We start from the raw sequence: 23,414 nt of genomic DNA on the forward strand, positions 1-23,414 counted from the left end.
TGTTCCCAGCAGAAGCTGTGGACTCTGATCATAACTTCGTGGTCATGAAATGCCATCTGAAAGTGAAGAAATTGAAGAAAGGAATGCATGGAATGGGATATAGATAATTTGAAAGGAAAGAGTGTAAGGGATTTTTTCTAGGAATATGTCGAACAAGGACTAAATGAAACTGCTGAAGGAAACACAATAGATGAAGAGTAGACAGTCTTAAGAATGAGATCAGCAGGGCTGCTGAAGACAAGTTAGAAGGAAAGGTTAAGATCAAGTAAGAATCAGTGGATAACTCGAGAGATATTATACCCTGGCTAATGAACGGCGAAAATACAAGAACGCAAAAAATGTGGAGGGCAGAAAAGAATACAGGCAATTAAAGAATGAAGTATGTAGGAAGTGCAGGACAGCTAAGGAAGAATGGCTGAAACAGAAGTACAAGGATATTGAAGGCTGTATGGTTGTAGGAAAGAAAGATGCTATATACAGGAAAATGAAGGAAACCCTTGGAGAAAGAAAAACTAGGTGTATAAATATTAAGAGCTCAGATGTAAGACCACGTGTAAGGAAGGAAGACAACGCAGAAAGTATGCAGGAACATATTATATAATTGTATCAAGGGAAAGAAGTAGATGAGAATATTCTTGATCAAGAAGAGTCTATTGATGCTAATGAAATGGGTGACCCAATACTGAGATCAAAATTCGATCGAGGTTTGAGAAACCTACATAGCCACCAGGCACCGCAAATTTATGACATATCCTCAGAATTACTGACTGCCTTAGGATAACAACAACTATCGAGGTATCTCATTGATTAGTGTACCAGGCAAAGTATTCACTGGCACCTTGGAAGGGAGGGTGTGATCAGTGGTTGAGAGGAAGTTGGATGAAAACCAGTGCGGTTTCAGACCAAAAATGGGCTGTCAGGATCAGATTTTCAGTATGCACCAGGTAACTGAAAAATGCTACGAGAGGAATAGGCAGTTGTGTTTATGTTTCGTAGATCTAGAGAAAGCGTATGACAGGGTACCGAGGGAAAAAATGTTCGCAATACTGGGGGACTATGGAATTAAATGTTGATTATTGAAATCAATCAAAGGCATTTTTGTTGACAATTGGTCTTCAGTGAGAATCGATGGTAGAATGAGTTCTTGATTCAGGATACTTACAGGGGTTAGACAAGGCTGTAATCTTTCAACTTTGCTGTTCGTAGTTTACATGGATCATCTGCTGAAAGGTATAAAATGGCAGAGAGGGATTCAGTTAGGTGGATATGCAGTAAGCAGTCTAGCCTATGATGACGACTTGGTCTTAATGGCAGATTTTGCCGAAAGCCTGCAGCCTAATATCTTGGAACTTGAAAATAGGTGCAATGAGTATGGTATGCAAATTAGAATTTCGAAGACTAGATTGATATCAGTAGGTAAGAAATTCAACAGAAATGAATGTCAGATTGGTGATACAAAGCTAGAACAGGTCGATAATTTCAAGTATTTAGGTTGTGTGTTATCCCAGAATGGACATATAGTAAGTGGGATTGAATCAAGGAGTAGTAAAGGTAATGCAGTGAGCTCGCAGTTGCGATCAACAGTATTCTCCAAGAAGGAAGTCAGCTCCCAGACGAAACTATCTTTACAACGGTCTGTTTTCAGACCAACTTTGCTTTACGGGAGCGAAAGCTGGATGGACTCAGGATATCTTATTCATAAGTTAGAAGTAACAGACATGAAAATAGCGAGAATGATTTCTGGTACAAACAGGTGGGAACAATGGCAGAAGGGTACTCGGAATGAGAAGATAAAGGCTAATTTAGGGATGAACTCGATGGATGAAGCTGTAAGCATAAACCGGCTTCGGTGGTGGGGTCATGTGAGGCGAATGGAGGAGGATAGGTTACCTAGAAGAATAATGGACTCTTTATGGAGGGTAAGAGAAGTAGAGGGAGACCAAGACGCCGATGGTTAGACTCAGTTTCTAACGAAATAAAGATAAGAGATATAGAACTAAATGAGGCCACAGCACTAGTTGCAAATATAGGATTGTGGCGACGTTTAGTAAATTCACAGATGCTTGCAGACTGAACATTGAAAGGCATAACAGTCTATAATGATAATGTACGTACGTGCGTATGTATGTATGTGTGTATGTATGTATGTATGTATGTATGTATGTATGTATGTATGTATGTATGTATGTATGTATGTATGTATGTATGTATGTATGTAATTTAAATACTTCGTCACCGAGCTCGATAGCTGCGGTCGCTTATGTGCGGCCAGTATCCAGTAATCGGGAGATAGTGGGTTTGATCGCCACTGTCGGCAGCCCTGAAGATTTTTCCGTGGTTTCCCATTTTCACACCAGGCAAATGCTGGGGCTGTACCTTAATTAAGGGCACGGCCACTTCCTTATTATTCATAGGCCTTTCCTATCCCATCGTCGCCATAAGACATATCTGTGTCAGTGCGACGTAAAGCAAATAGCAAAAAATACTTCGTGAGTTTCAAATTGCAATGCTCTGAACATTGCTTGTGAACTCTGTAACAGGGACGAGTGATTTCTTCATTCAATGTCTTTGCTTGTGAATTCCACTTCAATAGACAAGTACAATTCATCTTCGACACGGACCTTCCGGCGAGGGATTGCGATCTCATTCATTTTATGACTTGTCACTTGGAACTTCATGGTGCTCAAGGTGATTGGTGATGCTGTTAGAACTGCATGGTGCCTATGGTGGATGTTATCTGAACTTCATTGATCCCATGGCAAATGGTGATTCTGACATGATTTCTTGGTGCCTCGGTAAATGGTGATGCTTACAAAATTTCGCGGTGGGTGACTAGAAATGCTGTTACAACTTCCTTGTGCCTTTGGTCGGTGGGAATCATAGATGGAACTTCATGGTGTCCATGGTAAATGGTAACGAAGACGTGATGAGTTTGTCCTGGAATGTACGTGTCCATTCGTAGTGGAAGTAAACAGGAATAGCAAGTGCAAAAGTGGTATACTACTGACTTCACTGAACATAAACAATAATTAAATGAAACTCTTGCTCACTGCGAAAATCTCTGTGCCTGCTCCAATTAGTGCACCGCACACGTTCCTACATACAGTATTCTTCGTGCTCCTAAAGCTAGTCATTGGAGTGGGCTATTTTCTGGTAAAATATGCATGCTTAAAAGTGATTTTATAATATCTAAGGATTTTCTTGTAGAATGAGACATGCCATTCTATTATTAATAGCTGTTATAGGTATATTGTAGAGCTGTAAGTGTTATCTTCATGTTTCGACAGATTGAAGGACTCAAAGCTTATATTTAAGTGAGTCTAAACTGAACAAGAACAAATACTTTCTTCATGACAAGGTGAAATGAAATGGCATATTGCTTTTAGTGCCGGGAGTGTCCTAGGACATGTTCGGCTCGCCAAGTGCGGGTCTTTTGATTTGACTCCCGTAGGCGACCTGCACGTCGTCATGAGGATGAAATGATGATGAAGACGACACATACATCCAGCCCCGTGCCAGCGAAATCAACCAATTATGAATAAAATTTCCGACCCTGGCGGGAATCGAACCCGTAACCCCTGTGACCAAAGGCCAGCACGCTAACAGTTTAGCCATGGAGCCGGACCACGACAAGGTTACTGCATATTAGTTCCTTCCAGCCTGAGAGCCAAACATGCAACTTCTGTGCTTAGTAACTTATTGACCGGACCTAACAATCCGCGAATTTTAGGATGAAGAAATTATCTGAATTGACATCATTTTGTGTCACCAAATGAGGAAAGGGGAGCATTGCTAAAGACCTTACAGGAAGTTGCAGAAGATGGCTGCCAGCAGTTCTTCCAGGGACTTTATTCACACTGGCGGAAGTGCATCGTAATACACTTAAGAAAATGGAAATTGCAACACCATGAACGCATTGGTCGTTTTTTATTTATTTTCATGATATAGAACGATGCCATGTGAGTTTGTAAACGATCAAAGTTTCAGACCCATTGGATTGTTGCTACAGGTCTCCCCACGTGATTGGTCGCGGAGGAATCAACTCCAGTATACGGACTCTGGTGTAGCGTTGTTGACTTGCAGTCTGTGCAGTGAAGTGTTCCCCGTCAAACATGCCTCGATGACGGAGAAGAGCACGCTATCAGCAACTGTCATCTTTTGAGAGGGCTCGGATTATTGGGCTGTATGAGGCTGGATTATCGCTAAAGACTGTCGCTGCACGTGTTGGTCGACAGGCATCTACAGTACTACGTGTATGGCACCAATGGTCAAATGAAGGTACCCACACTCGTAGACCTGGCACAGGACCAGCGCGACAGACAACTGTGAGAGAGGATTGCCTCATCATTCGGATGGCCCGGATGGAACCCAATGCAACAGCAGCGCAAATTCGAGCAGCTGTGGCACCCCACGTTACACAATAAACAGTTGGTAATCGCCTGCGTGCATCTGGCTTACGAGCCCGTGTCCCTGCAGAAGGTGTTCCATTGACCCCACAACAGCGACGTGTAAGGCTGGCCTGGTGTCGAAAAAGATCGACGTGGGTCGATGAATGGCATAGGGTCGTCTTTAGTGCTGAATCGCGCTTCTGTCTTGCCCTCAGTGATCGCCGGAATCGTGTGCGCCGACGTACCGGGGAGAGGGACCGCCCAGATCTTATTGTCGAGAAGCACACAGGGCCAACACCAAGCATTATGGTCTGGGGAGCTACTGGGTTTAACATGAAATCAAAATTAGTGCTTGTTGAGGGCACTATGACTGCTCGAAAGTACGTTGATAGGGTACTCAATCCAGTGGTTGTCCCCATGATGGCGAACATTGCTAATGGGATGTTTCAGCAGGACAATGCCCGGGTTCACAATGCACACATCTCCAGAGAAACTCTCGGTTGTGATTCGATTATTACACTTTCAGGTCCCGCTGACCGCAAGTTTGGACAACAATCAATTCAGGATGTGCCCACCACGAGCTGGAGTACATTGATGAATTCGTCGAGGCATGGATGGCCCGCCAGATCCCTGGACCTCAGTCCTATTGAGCATGTGTGGGACATGATGGGTCGACAACTGGCCAACCGTCCTCAGCCACCCACAACTCTGGAACAACTGACCCGTGCAGTGCAGCAAGCATGGGCCACAATTCCTCAGGAAGCGATCCAGGGCCTTATTGACTCCGTGCCTCGACGAATTCATCAATGTACTGCAGCTCGTGGTGGGCACATCCTGAATTGATTGTTGTCCAAACTTGGGTTCAGCGGGACCTGAAAGTGTAATAATCGAATCACAACCGAGCACTCGCCCTGCATGTTCAATCGCAGCAATGTAGCACCACTCCTTCTGGGTGTTGCGATTTCCATTTTCTTCAGTGTAATATTGAAGTTGATTATACGTAAGTGTCGTAAAATATTCAGGGTAAAGAAATATAAGCCAAGTAACTTTTGGATCCAGCCTTGCTTTATGGAAGGAAGGCACATAAATACTATCAATTTCTTTACAATCCAATGCGAGTTACTGACAAAAGCAATGGGGCATGAATGCAAAGTATACATATTCGGAATAGTTCAAATATGATCTAGTTATTGTAGTTTTCTTCCTTTCAGTACCGTAGTTTCCCTATTTTCCCAGAAAATTATCACTCTTCTAGATCATTACATGTCAGAAAGCCTGATTTTAAAAGGTTGTATATGAAATCATAGCTGGTACGTGAAAAAATTCTATAGCTCAATATCAAAATTTAGCACTTCAGATTTGCTTCAGCTAAACACTAAGATGAACATTGTTAAATTACAGCAAATTTTCACATCAAATATTTGCATTCAATTATTTTCTTATAAATCCTTTCTTTATACTTAAAACCATTTTACACCAAGGTAGAGTTTAAAACAAATCACGATTTAATTGACAAATTTTCATGATAGTATATATTATTTTGTACTCAAAATATCTTCTGTTTTGTAATGAACTGTAGAGTAACACTTGACGGAAATTACACTGACTGACAGAGCAAATGCAACACCAAGAAGGAGTGGTCAGAACTTTATGCCAATTGCAGGGTAGACTGACGTCACTGAGGTATGCTCATGATGTGAAATGCGCCGCTGTGCTGTGCACGTAGCGAACGATAAATGGGACACGGCGTTGGCGAATGGCCCACTTCGTACCGTGATTTCTCAGCCAACAGTCATTGTAGAACGTGTTGTCGTGTGCCACAGGACACGTGTATAGCTAAGAATGCCAGGCCGCCGTCAACGGAGGCATTTCCAGCAGACAGACGACTTTACGAGGGGTATGGTGATCGGGCTGAGAAGGGCATGTTGGTCGCTTCGTCAAATCGCAGCCGATACCCATAGGGATGTGTCCACGGTGCAGCGCCTGTGGCGAAGATGGTTGGCGCAGGGACATGTGGCACGTGCGAGGGGTCCAGGCGCAGCCCGAGTGACGTCAGCACGCGAGGATCGGCGCATCCGCCGCCAAGCGGTGGCAGCCCCGCACGTCACGTCAACCGCCATTCTTCAGCATGTGCAAGACACCCTGGCTGTTCCAATATCGACCAGAACAATTTCCCGTCGATTGGTTGAAGGAGGCCTGCACTCCCGGCGTCCGCTCAGAAGACTACCATTGACTCCACAGCATAGACGTGCACGCCTGGCATGGTGCCGGGCTAGAGCGACTTGGATGAGGGAATGGCGGAACGTCGTGTTCTCCGATGAGTCACGCTTCTGTTCTATCAGTGATAGTCACCGCAGACGAGTGTGGCGTCGGCGTGGAGAAAGGTCAAATCCGGCAGTAACTGTGGAGCGCCCTACCGCTAGACAACGCGGCATCATGGTTTGGGGCGCTATTGCGTATGATTCCACGTCACCTCTAGTGCGTATTCAAGGCACGTTAAATGCCCACCGCTACGTGCAGCATGTGCTGCGTCCGGTGGCACTCCCGTACCTTCAGGGGCTGCCCAATGCTCTGTTTCAGCAGGATAATGCCCGCCCACACACTGCTCGCATCTCCCAACAGGCTCTACGAGGTGTACAGATGCTTCCGTGGCCAGCGTACTCTCCGGATCTCTCACCAATCGAACACGTGTGGGATCTCATTGGACGCCGTTTGCAAACTCTGCCCCAGCCTCGTACGGACGACCAACTGTGGCAAATGGTTGACAGAGAATGGAGAACCATCCCTCAGGACACCATCCGCACTCTTATTGACTCTGTATCTCGACGTGTTTCTGCGTGCATCGCCGCTCGCGGTGGTCCTACATCCTACTGAGTCGATGCCGTGCGCATTGTGTAACCTGCATATCGGTTTGAAATAAACATCAATTATTCGTCCGTGCCGTCTCTGTTTTTTCCCCAACTTTCATCCCTTTCGAACCACTCCTCCTTGGTGTTGCATTTGCTCTGTCAGTCAGTGTATATATTTACTATAATTACACGATATTTCATACTAGTAATTAATATGTATTGCATTTATGAAAGCATCAAAGGAGCAGGCTAGCACAGTCTACCCTTCTAACACTGGTTCGAATTCTGGATGCCCCGGTGCTTCGCCATCCTCCATAAAAGTGGGAAGATGGTGAAGAAATGTTTACACCTATATATCGTACTGCAGTGTGGTGCGTAACATAGCAATGATCCCTACGCCAATATTTCACAAAGGACAAGTGTAGGAAGCGATTAGCTAAAAGTGAACATTTTTGTCATAGTCGGGTAGAGTTAGGAATAACTCAAGAAGAAGGGATTGTTTGAAGACCTTGTAGAGCGTTATAGTAGGAATCAGGTTTATTGAACCAATCGAGTTGGATACTCAAATTGGGTTGCGTAGCTGTTAGCTTGAATTCGAGAAACGGTACGGTCGAACCCCAATGTCGGTAGCAATGAATTTAGTTTTCCGTAGTTCCCCATTTTCATTCAGGCAAATGCTGACGACATACGACCGTTTTTTCCTAATCCTAGCCTTGCCGTTTCCCATCACCTCCATAAAGCCTCTCAGGGTCGATGCGACGTGAAACAAAGAGCAAAAAAGAGAATCTTGGTTTTAGGTCTCTATTCCACGCCCCATCCCCATCACGTAGCCCCCATTCGAACGATACACTTAGGTTTTGCTCCCATAAGTTCGCACTAAGGGTTTAAAGAAAGCTACGTTCTTAGTTCCATATTGACGAGGAAATTAAGTTGGCATTTTTCTATTCTAGTTATAACAAAGAAATGTTCTCCTTTTCTCTGTAGCTCAGTTAAAATCTTAGGGTCACTTACTATTGTATATTTCTTGACGCCTGCAGCAAGTATCAAACCTCTAGAAATATATAAAAAACACTAGGTGCTCCCTTTCTAGCTTTATTTAAGATAGATTTCCTTTTCTCAACTGCTTACCATGTATTTTCTTAAATGATCTCAAATAAGTAGGAAATTTGTGGAATATAAAGTATTTTATCACCAATTAAAAACCCACAATCAATCAATCAATCAATCAATCAATCAATCAATCAATCAATCAATCAATCAATCAATCAATCAATCAATCAATCAATCAATCAATCAATCAATCAATCAATCAATCAATCACCACTGATCTGCATTTAGGGCTGTCGTCTCTCGGCTGTGATATACTACTGTATTTCTTTGGTTTATACTTTCCATGGACTCTTCATTGATGGAGTCGAGGGAGAGAACGGTGACGTGGAAGTAGACGATGGTCGGCTGACCTTGCACCTTGGGCGCTCTGTTCTTGTCATAATGCTTTGGATTGAGGGGAAGAATATCCCTTAGTGAGAGACTCGTCTCTCTTGGCATTTCTATTTCCGGCTCCATCACACGATTGGCCCTGAACAAAAGAGAGAAATAATCACATTGAAAATTTGTACTTTTTAAATAATATAAATTCATTACAATTACTAGACTGAGAAAATTATAAAAATGAAATGAGAAATTCACCTCAGCTACATGACACATTTACATTTTTAGCAAAGTGGTTATGGATATAATGTGGATGCAGATTATAAGGTTTAGGAATCTGGTGAGAGAATGACATGCACCTTAGCGATGAATGTAGCTTATTTAAGTATTACATATGAGTGAGTTGAGTAAGTAAGTGTAAGTGGGAGAGAGTAAGGTAGACAGACATGATTAATTTTTTTCGCTAGACCAACTGCACGGCTTCGAACATAGCCGAAGAGGAACGGAATGGCTATTTTACGTTAGAAGACATGTCACAAGACTGTGGAAGTGAGTGTTCGCAGATACCAGTCATATACAGTGTGCCCTACAATAAGCTGCGTTTTTTCCCATGACATATTTCATTGACTGATGTTATGAAATGTCTGTTGTACACGATTACAAAAAAAAAGATTATCTATATCTCGCACGTCTAATGACGCACTGCACTGAACTTGCTCTAAAATGTCAATAAATAAGGAAAGCTAACCACGTTCTTTACTTTCGTGGGAGAGCGAATGTGCTGATCGAAAGTACGAGAAGGATAATACTTCAATATTTAAGTGAACGAGAATGATTGAGAGAGAGTGGTAGGAGTTTCGCGGTTTTACAGTATGGTATTACGCGTTCACACTGTTGAGAAGTAGCCCTGATTGTCGTAGAAATGAAACGAACAGCGTAAGTTGATTGTTAGTCTGAAGAGGAACATATCCAACTATTTTTTTTTTTGCTATTTGCTTTACGTCGCACCGACACAGATAGGTCTTATGGCGACGTTGGGATAGGAAAGGCCTAGGAATGGGAAGGAATTGGCCGTGGCCTTAATTAAGGTACAGCCCCAGCATTTGCCTTGTGTGAAAATGGGAACCCACGGAAAACCATCTTCAGGGCTGCCGACAGTGGGATTCGAACCCACTATCTCCCGATTACTGGATACTGGCCGCACTTAAGCGACTGCAGCTATCGAGCTCGGTCCCACTATTTTGTTGACATAATTAAAAACCTCCTATGATTTTATATGGTTCTGCTCTACGATTAGATATGCTACAACTGCGCAAGAGTGCATATTGAATCACCACGCTTTACAAATGTGATCGCATTGAATGGTTTACCACACCGAAGGTGTTTGCTTTTGATTCTGATGGAGTGAACGCCGAAGCTGGATAGGTTCCCTTAAACACTCTGGTATAGCATGGGGCTGTACTCAACTAATTAGTGTACTCGTTGCATGAGAATGAGAACATTTTACATCCTGCACGTATCATTACAAGTATTTTTGAGGGTAGAGTACACCGATATATAACTAATATATAAGTTAAACTTACTGAGGAAAATGCAGGAGAGGTGTTGTTCAGAAAATGTTTCCATACAGGAAGTTGCCTAACACACGCACGTTTTACAAAACAAGCAGCCGAATTAAATATAATGGAATCTACCTTCGCCGTATGGGTCGAGATGTCCACTGTTAAGTGGAAGAAAATATTCTTGGGACGGTGACAAAAATTCTCGAAAGTAAATTACTGCCCATGGGTCGAGGTGTCCACTCTTAAGTGGAAGAAAATATTCTTGGGACGGTGACAAAAATTCTCGAAAGTAAATTACTGCCGCTGTGATGATTTCTCACTCCAAATGTGTGACGCTTACATCTTGGCAACCCATTTCATTGGTATAATGTACAAGGAGGGCACCCGTTTGCACCATGTGAATGTATCTGGTAACAGCAATTATATAAGTGGACATATTAGACCCTCACTCGTCACCGTTTGTTCTTCAGCAGATTGTTATTTCAAATCAAATCAAATCAAATCAAATCAAATCAAATCAAATCAAATCAAAATCTCTTTATTTGCTAATGAGGTGTTTACCTCGGTGGCAAATGGTACACTAAAATACATTATTGTCAAGCACTAAATATTAAATTAACAAGAGAATAAAATTTTCCTATAATACAATATTATATAATTTACGCTAACATTTTTTTCTATTAAACACACAGCTCATCCTTAATAAATTTACATTGTTTACAAAATTCTACTTACAATATCTCCTGTACTACTTACAAATATAATCATCTGATATACAGTATGTGGAATTACTTCAAATGATACTGTACAACTGCTATAAGATTAAAATTTACATTGCATTTATTTACTTTTTCTTTTCTTTACCCATTCTGGAATCTAAGTAGCATAACGACCTGCTGCGTCTTAACCAGAGCCACTTTTACCACCACTTTTCAGAGTTCCTGAAGGGCCTTCACAGCTACCGTAGCGATCCCAGGGCCCTCGAAGTCCCCACTGTACTTCACCCCTACAGGCAGTCCCCTACTTTGGCTGTCCAAACTCCTTAGACCAGGGGATGGAATTAATTTATTCACACACATTTTTTATTTACAATAACCTGCACTGGTCGAATGCCCTCTAACACTTCATTTATTTTCTCTGTTGCTGTTTATTCTCTTTTTGAATATCTGTACAGATTTTGGAAAAGGATCAAACACTACCCCTGGTAAACTGTTCCACTCCTTCACACCCTTTCCAATGAATGAAAATTTACCCCAATCGCTTCTGCTAAAATTCCTTCTAATTTTATATTTGTGGTCAGTCCTGCCGATATAATTATTTTCCAACTGAAGCCTCTCACGGATATCTCCCCATGCTGCTTCTCCTGTATAGGCTCTATATAAACCCATAAGTCTTGTTTTCTCCCTTCTCTTACTTAAAGTTTCCCACCCTAGTTTCTTTAACATTTCTGATACACTACTCTTTCTCCTGAAATCCCCTGTTAAAAATCTTGCTGCTTTCCTCTGCACACTATCTATTTCTTTTATTAGTTATTCTTGGTGAGGATCCCAAACACTGTTTGCATATTCCAATAATGGACGAACCATACTTAAGTAACTTTTCTCTTTTAATTCTTTGTTGCATCCTTTATGTAGCCTCATTATGACATGTAACGATCTGTATGCTTTCCCAACAATGTCATCCACATGAGCCTTCCAATGCAAATTACTTTCAAATCTTACACCTAAGTATTTGCACTTGCCATCTTTTGGGATAACTACCCCATCCAAAGTATATTCAAATTCAGTTTTAAAACTCCTGTTTGTAAATGTTGTAACAGTTGATTTGCCTCCATTAACCTTCATGTTATTCTTTTCAACCCATTGTTGGATACTCTCAAGGTCCCTTTGTAATTCTGAACAATCCTCAATGGTATTTATTTCCCTGTAAACAATTATGTCATCTGCATACAATCTTATTTTTGATGTTATATTGTTCCCTAAATCATTTACGTATATTAAGAAATTCCCTTCCAAACTTTCTCTTCCTGCGATACGTTAATTCCTACTTTGACTTTCTGAACCCTTGAATTTAGAAATGTTTTACCCCACGTGTAACCCTTACGTCCAATCCTATTCCCTCCAATTTCTTTAATAATATTCCATGTTCCACTCTATTTACTGACAAAGCCTATTTATCTTCTGATAGGTTCATAGATGTCTTCAATAGAACGTTGACGTGTGGGCGTACGAGACCTCAGGTGAGTTTACAGAAAGAAATCCGCAGATAAAGTTTTCAGTTATTCTTTGTTGTGTTATTACGGTTGATAGTTTAGTTTATCCTCATGTATCCTCAGCGTGATTTACCGATCCTTATTTTTCCGCAACAATGCTTGCCAGTTCAGTTTAAAAATGCTCCTATTACGATGGCGTGACCATTGTGGTTTATGCATGATGGTGTTTTCCCCCACTTCAGCCGAAGAGTGTGAACCTGTCTTGACCTAGTGTGCAATTATGCTTTGTTAGAGAACGCACAAGAGATCTACACGATCCAGCTAATCATGCAGGATTGATAAACAAAAAAACTTCTAAACAGTTAAGAACATAGAAAAATCTCTTTTCATTTTCAGTAATAGTAATAACTGGCTCACCACATACGTTCAGTTACTTCCCAGGATGTCAATAACCGCGTATATACTTACACTAACATTATAATTTTTAAATGGAATTGTTCTCAGTTCTGCTCCGAGCATTTTAATTGTTTGCGCTGCAAATTTATTTGCAACCAAGCTAATGCAATGAGATCACAATTGCGCTTAAGGATATTTTGTAAGAAAGAACTTAGCCACCGGACGAAAATATCTTTACATCGGTCTGTGTTCAGACCAACTTTACTGTACGAGAGTGAAATCTGGGTGGACAAAGGATACCTTATTCATAAGTTCGAAGTGGCGGACGTGAATGTAGCGGGAAAGATTGCAGGTACAAACAGGTAGGAACGTTTGCAGGAGTTTGTTCGGAACGAGGAGATAAAGGACAACTTAGGAATAATCTCCATGAATGAAGTTTTACGTATAAACCTGCTTCGTGATGGAGTTAAGTGGAGCGAATGGAGGAGGATAGATTACCAAGGAGAATAATGGGCTCGCCCATGGCTGGTAAGAGGAGTAGAGGGAAATAAATGCGATGATGATTAAATTCAATATTTAATGACTTAATTGTTACAGAACTGTTAAGAAATAGAGGACTCTGAAAACTCATAGTTAATTCAGATAGGGTCGCAGACTGAACGCTTAAAGTCATAACGGTCTATAATGAAATGAAGTGAAATGTCGTATGGCTTTTAGTGCCGGGATATTCCAGGACGATATCCCAGGACGGGTTCGGCTCGCCAGGTGCAGGTCTTTCTATTTGACTCCCGTAGGCGATCTGCGCGTCGTGATGAGGATGAAATGATGATGAAGACAACACATATATCCAGCCCCCGTGCCGTTGGAATTAACCAATGAAGGTTAAAATCCCCGACCCGGCCGGGAATCGAACCCGGAACCCTCTGAACCGAAGGCCAGTACGCTGACCGTTCAACCAACGAGTCGGACACGGTCTATAATGAAGTTGTACAGTATTTACTATAAGTATTGTTTCTATAATCGGTCCAGTACTTTCCGAGAGTGGAATTAATTCGAATGTACTTATCCATTCGTGGGTTGTCGAGTAAAATGAATCACCAGGCATATTGCTACAGGGTGGGCGAAAAGTCCCTTTACACGATATACAGTATGTACAGTTAGATGCAGACAAACCTCTCTTATGGAGATCCGTGTGTGCATCTCTCCATCTTCGACGCAAAAGTTTATGTGTCGGCATGTTCTATTGTGCATCCGCTGCAGAATAACAAGGGTGATCCTTTGAACTTATGTTCGAACTCCGTTCTTCAGCTGATCTTTATTTACATATTGCCGTTTACGCATCTCTTCTTTAAAAAGACCCCAGCGTGCATTGTCTGGTGTGGTGAAGTCGCTATGGGACAGGGAAGTCTTATGATCCATGTCCGATCTAGCGGTTCCGAAGCAGTTCGTTCAGCCGTCTGCTGGCACTCAGAGCTAAATAACACTGTGCACCATCCTGTTGGAATATAATGATGTCAGCAATTCCTATGGCCGTTAATTCCAGAAGCAACCACTCGTTAATCATTTGCAGGTACGTGTGCTGATTGACATGGCCATAAGGAAAAATATAGACCAAGCAGACGGTCGGCTGTCAGCCTTGCCTAAACCATAATATGCGGCGGATTGCTTTCAATGTCATTTTGAAACAGCAGATTGTACTTTTACCAGGAACAAACAAACAAACAAACAAACATACAAACAAACAAAACTTTCCCTCAGAGAACAGAACGTTTATTTTAATCGTCCACACAAGTATTATTTCTCACGCTTGCACAGGTTGCCCCATGTCACGATCTCTCAACTCAGTTACTGCATCATAGTCGATCGCGGAGCGTCTAACTCCACAGAACGTTTGCGAGTTGACTTTATCGGCTATGGTTGAATTGATTCTGCTACTGCAGCGCAAGTCTCCGCGCGAGTGCTACGTGGTGTATCACGAACACTTCCCGTTATAAAGGCTTTTCCTTTGTACACCAGTAACGTTTGTCGCGATGGCGATGCTTCCACAGAACGCACAGCAAAGTCGATTATAACGTCTTCCATTGTGTTACACGCTGTTGAACGTTCGTGAACCCACACGCAAGCCATCAAACTTTCTTCAACCCTGAAATCACTTGAATCCGCCATTGTATTGCTCTCCCGACTAAACCGAACGGGAATAATGAAATAATGAATAACAATGAAAGCCGACTTCGACTTAAGAATTCTATTGTCAGTTACGGTGTTGAGCGACTGTTTATAAAATTGATATTTTAAGAAATATCTACACATTACTTTTTATTATGGGCTAGTGTAACTGGACGTTTAACTCACCCTGTATGAATGAAAATTGTAGGTATACAAAATTCCTGCATTTTCTTTCTTGCTCTTAGTGTAACGTCTCACCAAGTCAGACAGACTTTTTAGCGACGATGGGATAGAATTGACAAAGAAGTGACCGTGTTCTTAATTTAGGTACGACCCTAGCTTGGCTTTATAGATAACTAACTAACGAAGAAAAGAAAAGTTGACGGGTTCGAAGGAATTAGGTCTTCACTTCAAATTGAATTATTGTTGCTTTAAGGGCACTAACATCTAGGGCATCGGCCCACTTGAACTGTAAGTAAAACTTCAAAAACACTGTTATCCTGTATGCAAGTGTCCGGCTCCATGGCTAAATGGTTAGCGTGCTGGCATTTGGTCATAGGGATCCCGGGTTCGATTCCCGGCAGGGTAGGGAATTTTAACCATAATGGGTTAATTCCGCTCCCTAGGGGGCTGGGTATATGTGTCGTCTTCATTATCACTTCATCCTCATCACGACGCGCAGGTCGCTTACGGGAGTCAAATGGAAAGACCTGCATCTGGTGTAAGTACAAGAAAAATGAAAAACTGGGATGTGAATTGGCCGTGATTCATATGTAGCCTTGGTCACCTACGTAATAATTAATTTTAACAGGACATCCCGCGGCTGATAAATTACGTACGCAAGAATATTTTCCATTCTCTCTGATTTTGAAAATACGTTCACCCATGAATTTTACGTACGAGCAATATTGTAGGCCTAATGCTTGGTACAGGTGGGGATATCTCCACTTCAACGAACCAATTTTAGTATCGTTAAAGCATCAGTTATTGACACACTGGAAAACTACTGCATGTTATGTTATGAAACCCTTACTACCATTAATGAAAATGAAATAAGATTTTCTATGTCTTTAACGGCTTAGATGTTTTACCGTATATCGTACAGTCCGTCAGCGATGCCGCTGGTGGGATCCTCAACAGCTCTGCCATCAGCTGTCATAGATGGCCTAGGCATCACTGAAGAGGCGTACTAGGGAAATGAGGAGTGAGGTAGTTTCCCGTTGCTATCCTCACCGAGCCAGAGTTGCTATTACATATCAGTCTGCCAAGCCCACTGAAATGCATACACCAACTGACCCTATGAGCAACACTTTCACACTATTCATAGCAGGGAGTGGCTGCATAAGGATTGGCATTACTAGCATCGCTCATACCTCAGTCACTTGCATATTGTCAAAGCCAAGAATAAGACAGAAACAGATCTATGAAAGTAACAAAATTGCTTTAGCCTATACCAGAAGACATAGTGCAGTGTGAACACTAGGTCCTGCCAGCAAAGGCATATATCGTACAATGCCAGTGAGTAATTAAAGCTAGCGATCTTGATTTCAAGAATCTATGGAGTCTTGGTTGTAGACAGCTCCACATCGTTCATAAATAAACCAGTCCTCATGGATAATAAGATTTATTTACACCACACACAGTTTTAGTACACCTTTGCATGTGAGATAGGTTACACTGATTACACCAACAAGACACAAACAGGCGTGATGCTCATGCTCACTCCACGCAGCCGAATGACGCTAGTCTAGCAAGCTATACCCTGATGCAATGTTGCATCGTGCACAAGGGTGTGTTCTGTATGTGGGGCGAGTTCATTCTTCCTGATGCCGCCACATCACCCCCCCCCCCTCACGGAGAAGGAAAGTTCACAAATCGAATGGACGGGCAAAGCGAACTCTGCGTCCTGATCGTGTTGTGTACTTTCTGGGTGGTGATGACGCATCAGGTAAGTCAGGTGTAAAAGAAGTGCTAGGTTGACTGGGTGAAATGGGGGTAGCAGATGTGTCAGGTGTGTTGGTGCGGGTAGGAACAGCAAGGTTTGTTTCTATGTATGCTGGTTTCACACGGTCTGTACTCACTACTACTTCCTTGTTTCCGATCATTAGCGTCAAAGTCTTCTCATTACGGCTGACTACAGGGTAAGGACCAGAGTATGGGGGTTGCAAGGGAGGCTTCACATGATCAACTCTCAGGAAAACATGGGAGGCAGTTGCCAAGTCTTTGAAGACGAATATTTTCTCTTGACTATGGCGGGAGGCAGGAACAGGTCTTAGTTCGGCCATTACCTTCCTTAGGTGATTTACAAAATCCGCAGGGTCAAGTGGAGTAGGGGGACTGGGCGAAGAAGTAACCATTTCCCCAGGGAGGCGTAGAGGCTCCCGAAAAACTAGTTCGGCGGGGGAAGCTTTCAGATCTTCCTTAAGAACCGCACGCATGCCAAGTAATACTAGGGGTAAGGCTTTTATCCACGTTGCACTATGACACATCAGAGAAGCTTTCAGCTGTCTATGAAGACGCTCCACCATGCCGTTAGCGGATGGGTGGTAGCTGGTTGTACGGATTTTTGTTGTACCAAATTGTGTCATAAGTCTGCGAAAGAGTGTAGACTCGAATTGTCTTCCTTGGTCAGTAGTTATACGAGATTGGAGACCAAATCGGGAGATCCAACCACTTATTAGCGTATCTGCTGTTTCTTCAGCAGTGATGCTGCGCATCGGCCATGCCTCTGGCCAGCGAGTAAATCTGTCAACAGCAGTGAGGATATAATTATAGCCTTCGCAGACAGGCAGTGGACCAACAATATCCAAGTGAATGTGGCTGAAGCGGCCTGTGGGTGCTCCGAAATTCCCCAAAGGAGATATACACTGACTGACAGAGCAAATGCAACACCAAGAAGGAGTGGTCAGAACTTTATGCCAATTGCAGGGTAGACTGACGTCACTGAGGTATGCTCATGATGTGAAATGCGCCGCTGTGCTGCGCACGTAGCGAACGATAAATGGGACACGGCGTTGGCGAATAGCCCACTTCGTACCGTGATTTCTCAGCCGACAGTCATTGTAGAACGTGTTGTCATGTGCCACAGGACACGTGTATAGCTAAGAATGCCAGGCCGCCGTCAACGGAGGCATTTCCAGCAGACAGACGACTTTACGAGGGGTATGGTGATCGGGCTGAGAAGGGCAGGTTGGTCGCTTCGTCAAATCGCAGCCGATACCCATAGGGATGTGTCCACGGTGCAGCGCCTGTGGCGAAGATGGTTGGCGCAGGGACATGTGGCACATGCGAGGGGTCCAGGCGCAGCCCGAGTGACGTCAGCACGCGAGGATCGGCGCATCCGCCGCCAAGCGGTGGCAGCCCCGCACGCCACGTCAACCGCCATTCTTCAGCATGTGCAAGACAACCTGGCTGTTCCAATATCGACCAGAACAATTTCCCGTCGATTGGTTGAAGGAGGCCTGCACTCCCGGCGTCCGCTCAGAAGACTACCATTGACTCCACAGCATAGACGTGCACGCCTGGCATGGTGCCGGGCTAGAGCGACTTGGATGAGGGAATGGCGGAACGTCGTGTTCTCCGATGAGTCACGCTTCTGTTCTGTCAGTGATAGTCACCGCAGACGAGTGTGGCGTCGGCGTGGAGAAAGGTCAAATTCGGCAGTAAATGTGGAGCGCCCTACCGCTAGACAACGCGGCATCATGGTTTGGGGCGCTATTGCGTATGATTCCACGTCACCTCTAGTGCGTATTCAAGGCACGTTAAATGCCCACCGCTACGTGCAGCATGTGCTGCGGCCGGTGGCACTCCCGTAACTTCAGGGGCTGCCCAATGCTCTGGTTCAGCAGGATAATGCCCGCCCACACACTGCTCGCATCTCCCAACAGGCTCTACGAGGTGTACAGATGCTTCCGTGGCCAGCGTACTCTCCGGATCTCTCACCAATCGAACACGTGTGGGATCTCATTGGACGCCGTTTGCAAACTCTGCCCCAGCCTCGTACGGACGACCAACTGTGGCAAATGGTTGACAGAGAATGGAGAACCATCCCTCAGGACACCATCCGCACTCTTATTGACTCTGTACCTCGACGAGTTTCTGCGTGCATCGCCGCTCGCGGTGGTCCTACATCCTACTGAGTCGATGCCGTGCGCATTGTGTAACCTGCATATCGGTTTGATATAAACATCAATTATTCATCCGTGCCGTCTCTGTTTTTTCCCCAACTTTCATCCCTTTCGAACCACTCCTCCTTGGTGTTGCATTGTCACTGTCATTCAGTGTATTATGCCTCGTCACTTTATTGCGTTGACAGGACAAACAAGCACGAGTCCAGGCACGAGTGTCTTTCTGAATAGATGGCCAAACAAATCTATCTGAGACTAGACGAGAGGTGGCTCGAATACCTGGGTGGCTTAAGTTATGGAGCTTGTCAAAGAACTTGCGTCGAAAAGGAAGTGTCAGGAACGGACGTGGTTTTCCTGTTGATGTATCGCATACAATGGTAGTCGTGGTGCCCGGAAGGGTTACTTTTTCTAATGTCAGCGACGTACCACCATGCAATAAGGCTTTTTGAGTTCGTCATCGTCCGCTTGGGATCGAGCCAGCGCAGCGTAGTCATCTTCTAGTGAGATGGCTTCAACACGAGACATTGTATCGGCGACAACGTTATCTGCTCCCTTTATATGCTGAATATCAGTTGTGAACTGGGATATGAAGGACAGCTGATTTAGTTGGGCTGGGGGTAGTTTTTCTCTGCGTTGAGAAAATGCATAAAGCAGAGGCTTGTGGTCCGTATATATGGTGCATTGTTGTGCTTCCAGTATATAGCGGAAATGCTGGACAGCCTCGTACACAGCTAACAGTTCCCTGTAATAGGCCGGCCACGTTGTTTGACGCGCTGAAAGCTTCTTAGTGAAAAATGCTAGGGGCTGCCAATGGTGTCCAACTTTCTGTTGCAAACACGCTCCAACTTGAGTATTTGATGCATCGGTAAAGAGACCTAGAGGCGCATCTGGCAATGGATGAGCGAGTTGAGTGGTTTGCGCTAGGCTTTCTTTGCATTCGTGGAAAGCACGTTGCAATTCTGGAGTCCAGGGGACAGGTTTAGAACCCTTAAGCTTAGAATTGGCTAGGACGTTCACCAACGGCGCCTGCAATTCAGCCGCATGTGGTAGGAAACGTCTGTAGAAGTTGACCATGCCCAGGAACCGGCGGAGGCCCTGGACAGTCTTCGGTAGAGGGTATTCCAAGAGAGACTGAATTCTCTCTGGTGGAGGTTTTGTACCGTCCTTTGAGAGCCGATAGCCCAAGAAGGTTACCTCACTTGCACCTAATACGCACTTGGATGGATTTATGACTACACCGTAATCAGCTTATCTCTGGAAAAGTATGCGGAGATGGTGCATATGCTCTTCAGCATCCCGTGAGAACACCAGGATATCGTCGATATACGGGAAACAGAAGTTTAAATCTCTAGTGACCTCATCCATAAAAAGGTGGAAAGTTTGTCCAGCATTTCGTAACCCAAACGACATATAGGGAAATTCAAACAGCCCAAAAGGGGTTGTTATGGCTGTTTTGCAAATGTCACTGGGGTGAATTGGAATCTGTTGGTAGGCCTTGATAAGGTGAAATGTACTGAAAATGGTTGACCCAGCAATGTTATGGCAAAAATCTCCTATGTGTCGTACCGGGTAGCGGTCGGGTATTGTTCTTGCATTCAATGCCCGGTAATCGCCACATGGACGCCATGACTTGTCCCGCTTAGGTGCAAGGTGCAAGGGTGAGGACCAGGGACTATTAGAAGGTCTCGCTGTACCACACCTTACCATGTCCTCGAATTCATTCTTCGCTATCTGCAATTTTTGGGGTCCTAGACGACGAGGTCGACAAGAGACTGGTGGGCCTTCGGTTGTCCTAATGTGATGTACAGTATTGTGTTTAATATCACGTTGGATCCCAGGTGGGCGAGTAATGGACTGAAACTCAGCGAGCAACATGCTGAAAGGTGAGTCGGTGGATACTGCAGCAGTCTTTACGCTGGCCTGTTCGATAGAGGCTACAGATGCCTTAACATGTAGGCCGGTGGTGCCGTCGAGGAGGCATCTGTTACGGCAGTCAGGGAGTAAGTTATAGTAAGCCAGAAAATCAGAACCAATGATGGCTGTGCTAACATCAGCAATGACAAATTGCCAGCGAAAGTCACGACGTAAACCAAGGTTGAGGTTCATGGAAAGGCTACCATATGTCCTGATTGTACTACCGTTTGCAGCGCTCAGCTCATACCCAGAAGCTTTGCAAGTGCTTCCCAGAAGCTTACGCGGGAAACAGCAAAGGTCAGATCCGGTGTCAATCAGAAATTTTGCTTTGGTATTCTGATCAAAAATAAATAGACGGCGGCCCGATGTAGAACAGACAGTTGCCGTCTTCACTGGCTGTTCGTTCCGTTTTCCGCCTGCCAGGAACAGGGACTAGTACATTTTACAGCTTTATCTTGGAACTTTTTGTGGTACTCTGTGGAGTAAGGGAACGGTCACGGCTTTTAGATCTCCTTTTACTGTGACTCCAGCCTCGGGGCTGGTTACGGGCCAGGGCATCGACTTTACGTGTCAATTCCTCCATCTGGGCAGCTAAAGTGTTCGGCGCAGCTGTAGCATGTACGGCCAAGTGGCTATATGGTGGTGTGACAGTAGGTGAAAGTTCCAAGATCTTGTCTGCAAGCTCTGCTATATCAGCTAGAGGCATTAACTGGGCCGCTTATATAGCCTGCAAGTGCTGGGGTAGTCGACGCATTAAAAGTTGTTTTAATATACTTTCGTCATGAAGTGAGCTACCGGCTAATGACTTTAAGTGACGTAAAATTGTGATGGTTTCCTATCGCTGAGTTCTTCGTCACCAAGAAGTTGGCGAACTCGTTGCTCTTCGGATACGGAAAGACGACGGACTAGTTCAGATTTTAGTTTTTCGTAACGTCCTGTGGTAGGAGGGTTAATGACAATGTCTTCTACCTCGGCTATGACCTTGGTGTCAAGCTGTGAAATTACATTATCAAATTTAGTCTGGTCGGCCGTGATGCCTGCGAGCCTGAATTGAGTCTCAACCTGGGCGAACCAAACAGTTGGTCTGTCATACCAAAACGGTGGTAGCTTTGCAGAGATTTTGGCAACTTGGCCAACATTGCTAGATGTAGCATCGGTACCAGTAGACTCATGCTCCTGGAGCCGGGCTAGTAATGCTTCGTTCTGCTCTTGCAAAGGCTTCGTCAAAGCAATAAGTTGTTGGAGTTGGTTCTGCAAGTTGTTATTTTGTTCCTCCAAAGCTTTTAATCGATCCTCCGCCATAATCAAGATGGGTACACAACACAAGGGCAAGGAGAAAAAGAATTCTGAAAATACCGGACAAGGTGACAAAGAAGTAGTCAGAGGTACGATGTGTAGTTGTGTGTGTAAGTGAATGAAGATGTGAGGATGAGCAACACAAGCACAAATTTACAAATGGTTTGAAACAATCTTATAGGTTAGCTGGAAACGAAATATTATGCAGGTAGGCCTAGCATATGATATGAGATTCACAAACATATAAACTATAAGTTAACAAAATAATCTTGCAGATGTTACACACTGATTTTGGTTATAAATGAAAATATTAAGCATAAACCGTGGGTTCCAATGTCCATTTTAAGTCTTGAGGAATGTCCATATAATGCAACTGTATGTTATACCTGTAATGTAACAACTTAGAAACCACTAAAAGGCACGATTACGATTTTTATATATATAGTACAACAATTCAAGCAGTTGTAATGCATGAGAAGTAGGTTATTTTAAAGTAATTTTACTTGTTTGAACAGCAAATAGGGTAGGCCTATGTTGTGGAGTAGTCTGTATCTTAGGCCTTAATTAGCAAAAATAGAAAGAAAATTGCACAGAAGACTGCTGGATTACGTACATCAATTTAACACCAAGATTGTAACTATGGTTAGAAAACTAGGTACTGTCCATTGTAGGCCTATACATTTCTTTGTGATGTTCGTACAACTTCACAACGAATTTATGTTGTGAATAATTTGCAATATTCCGGAACAAGTAAAACGTGGGTTATATACATACAAGTTTTTAAATGATATGTTGCGTTCTTGAAGAGTAGCAGATGCGGCGTAACAAAGAGAAGTGGCGTAAAGTTGCCGCGTGCGGACTGAAGCGATGCGTATCACCGACGGCCGTTAGGATTCTGGCGACTGTTTTTGTCGTTTGTCGAATTGGTTTCATACTCGGAAGAGGTGGTAGTTCCAATGAAGTAAACAGTCTAATGCCTCTTTGAAATAAAGTGTGGTAACATACCGTGATCTGTGGTGAAGCACGTGGTCCAAGATAGGTTATGGTATGAGCGTGTTCTCCATACTCGGGGT

The 23,414-nt window shown here is 43.7% G+C and overlaps 1 protein-coding gene across 1 annotated transcript in view; it reads right to left on the reverse strand.

The window, feature by feature from the left end:
* HisCl1 (Histamine-gated chloride channel subunit 1) overlaps window positions 1-23,414 on the reverse strand; it is a 511,142-nt gene that overhangs the window by 200,337 nt on the left and 287,391 nt on the right. The window contains exon 7 of the mRNA XM_067139191.2: window positions 8,606-8,816. Coding sequence (XP_066995292.2) covers window positions 8,606-8,816 — 211 coding nt within the window. The remainder of the gene's footprint in view (window positions 1-8,605; window positions 8,817-23,414) is intronic.

This window comes from Anabrus simplex, chromosome 2 (assembly GCF_040414725.1).
Source record: "Anabrus simplex isolate iqAnaSimp1 chromosome 2, ASM4041472v1, whole genome shotgun sequence".
Classification (NCBI taxonomy): domain Eukaryota; kingdom Metazoa; phylum Arthropoda; class Insecta; order Orthoptera; family Tettigoniidae; genus Anabrus; species Anabrus simplex.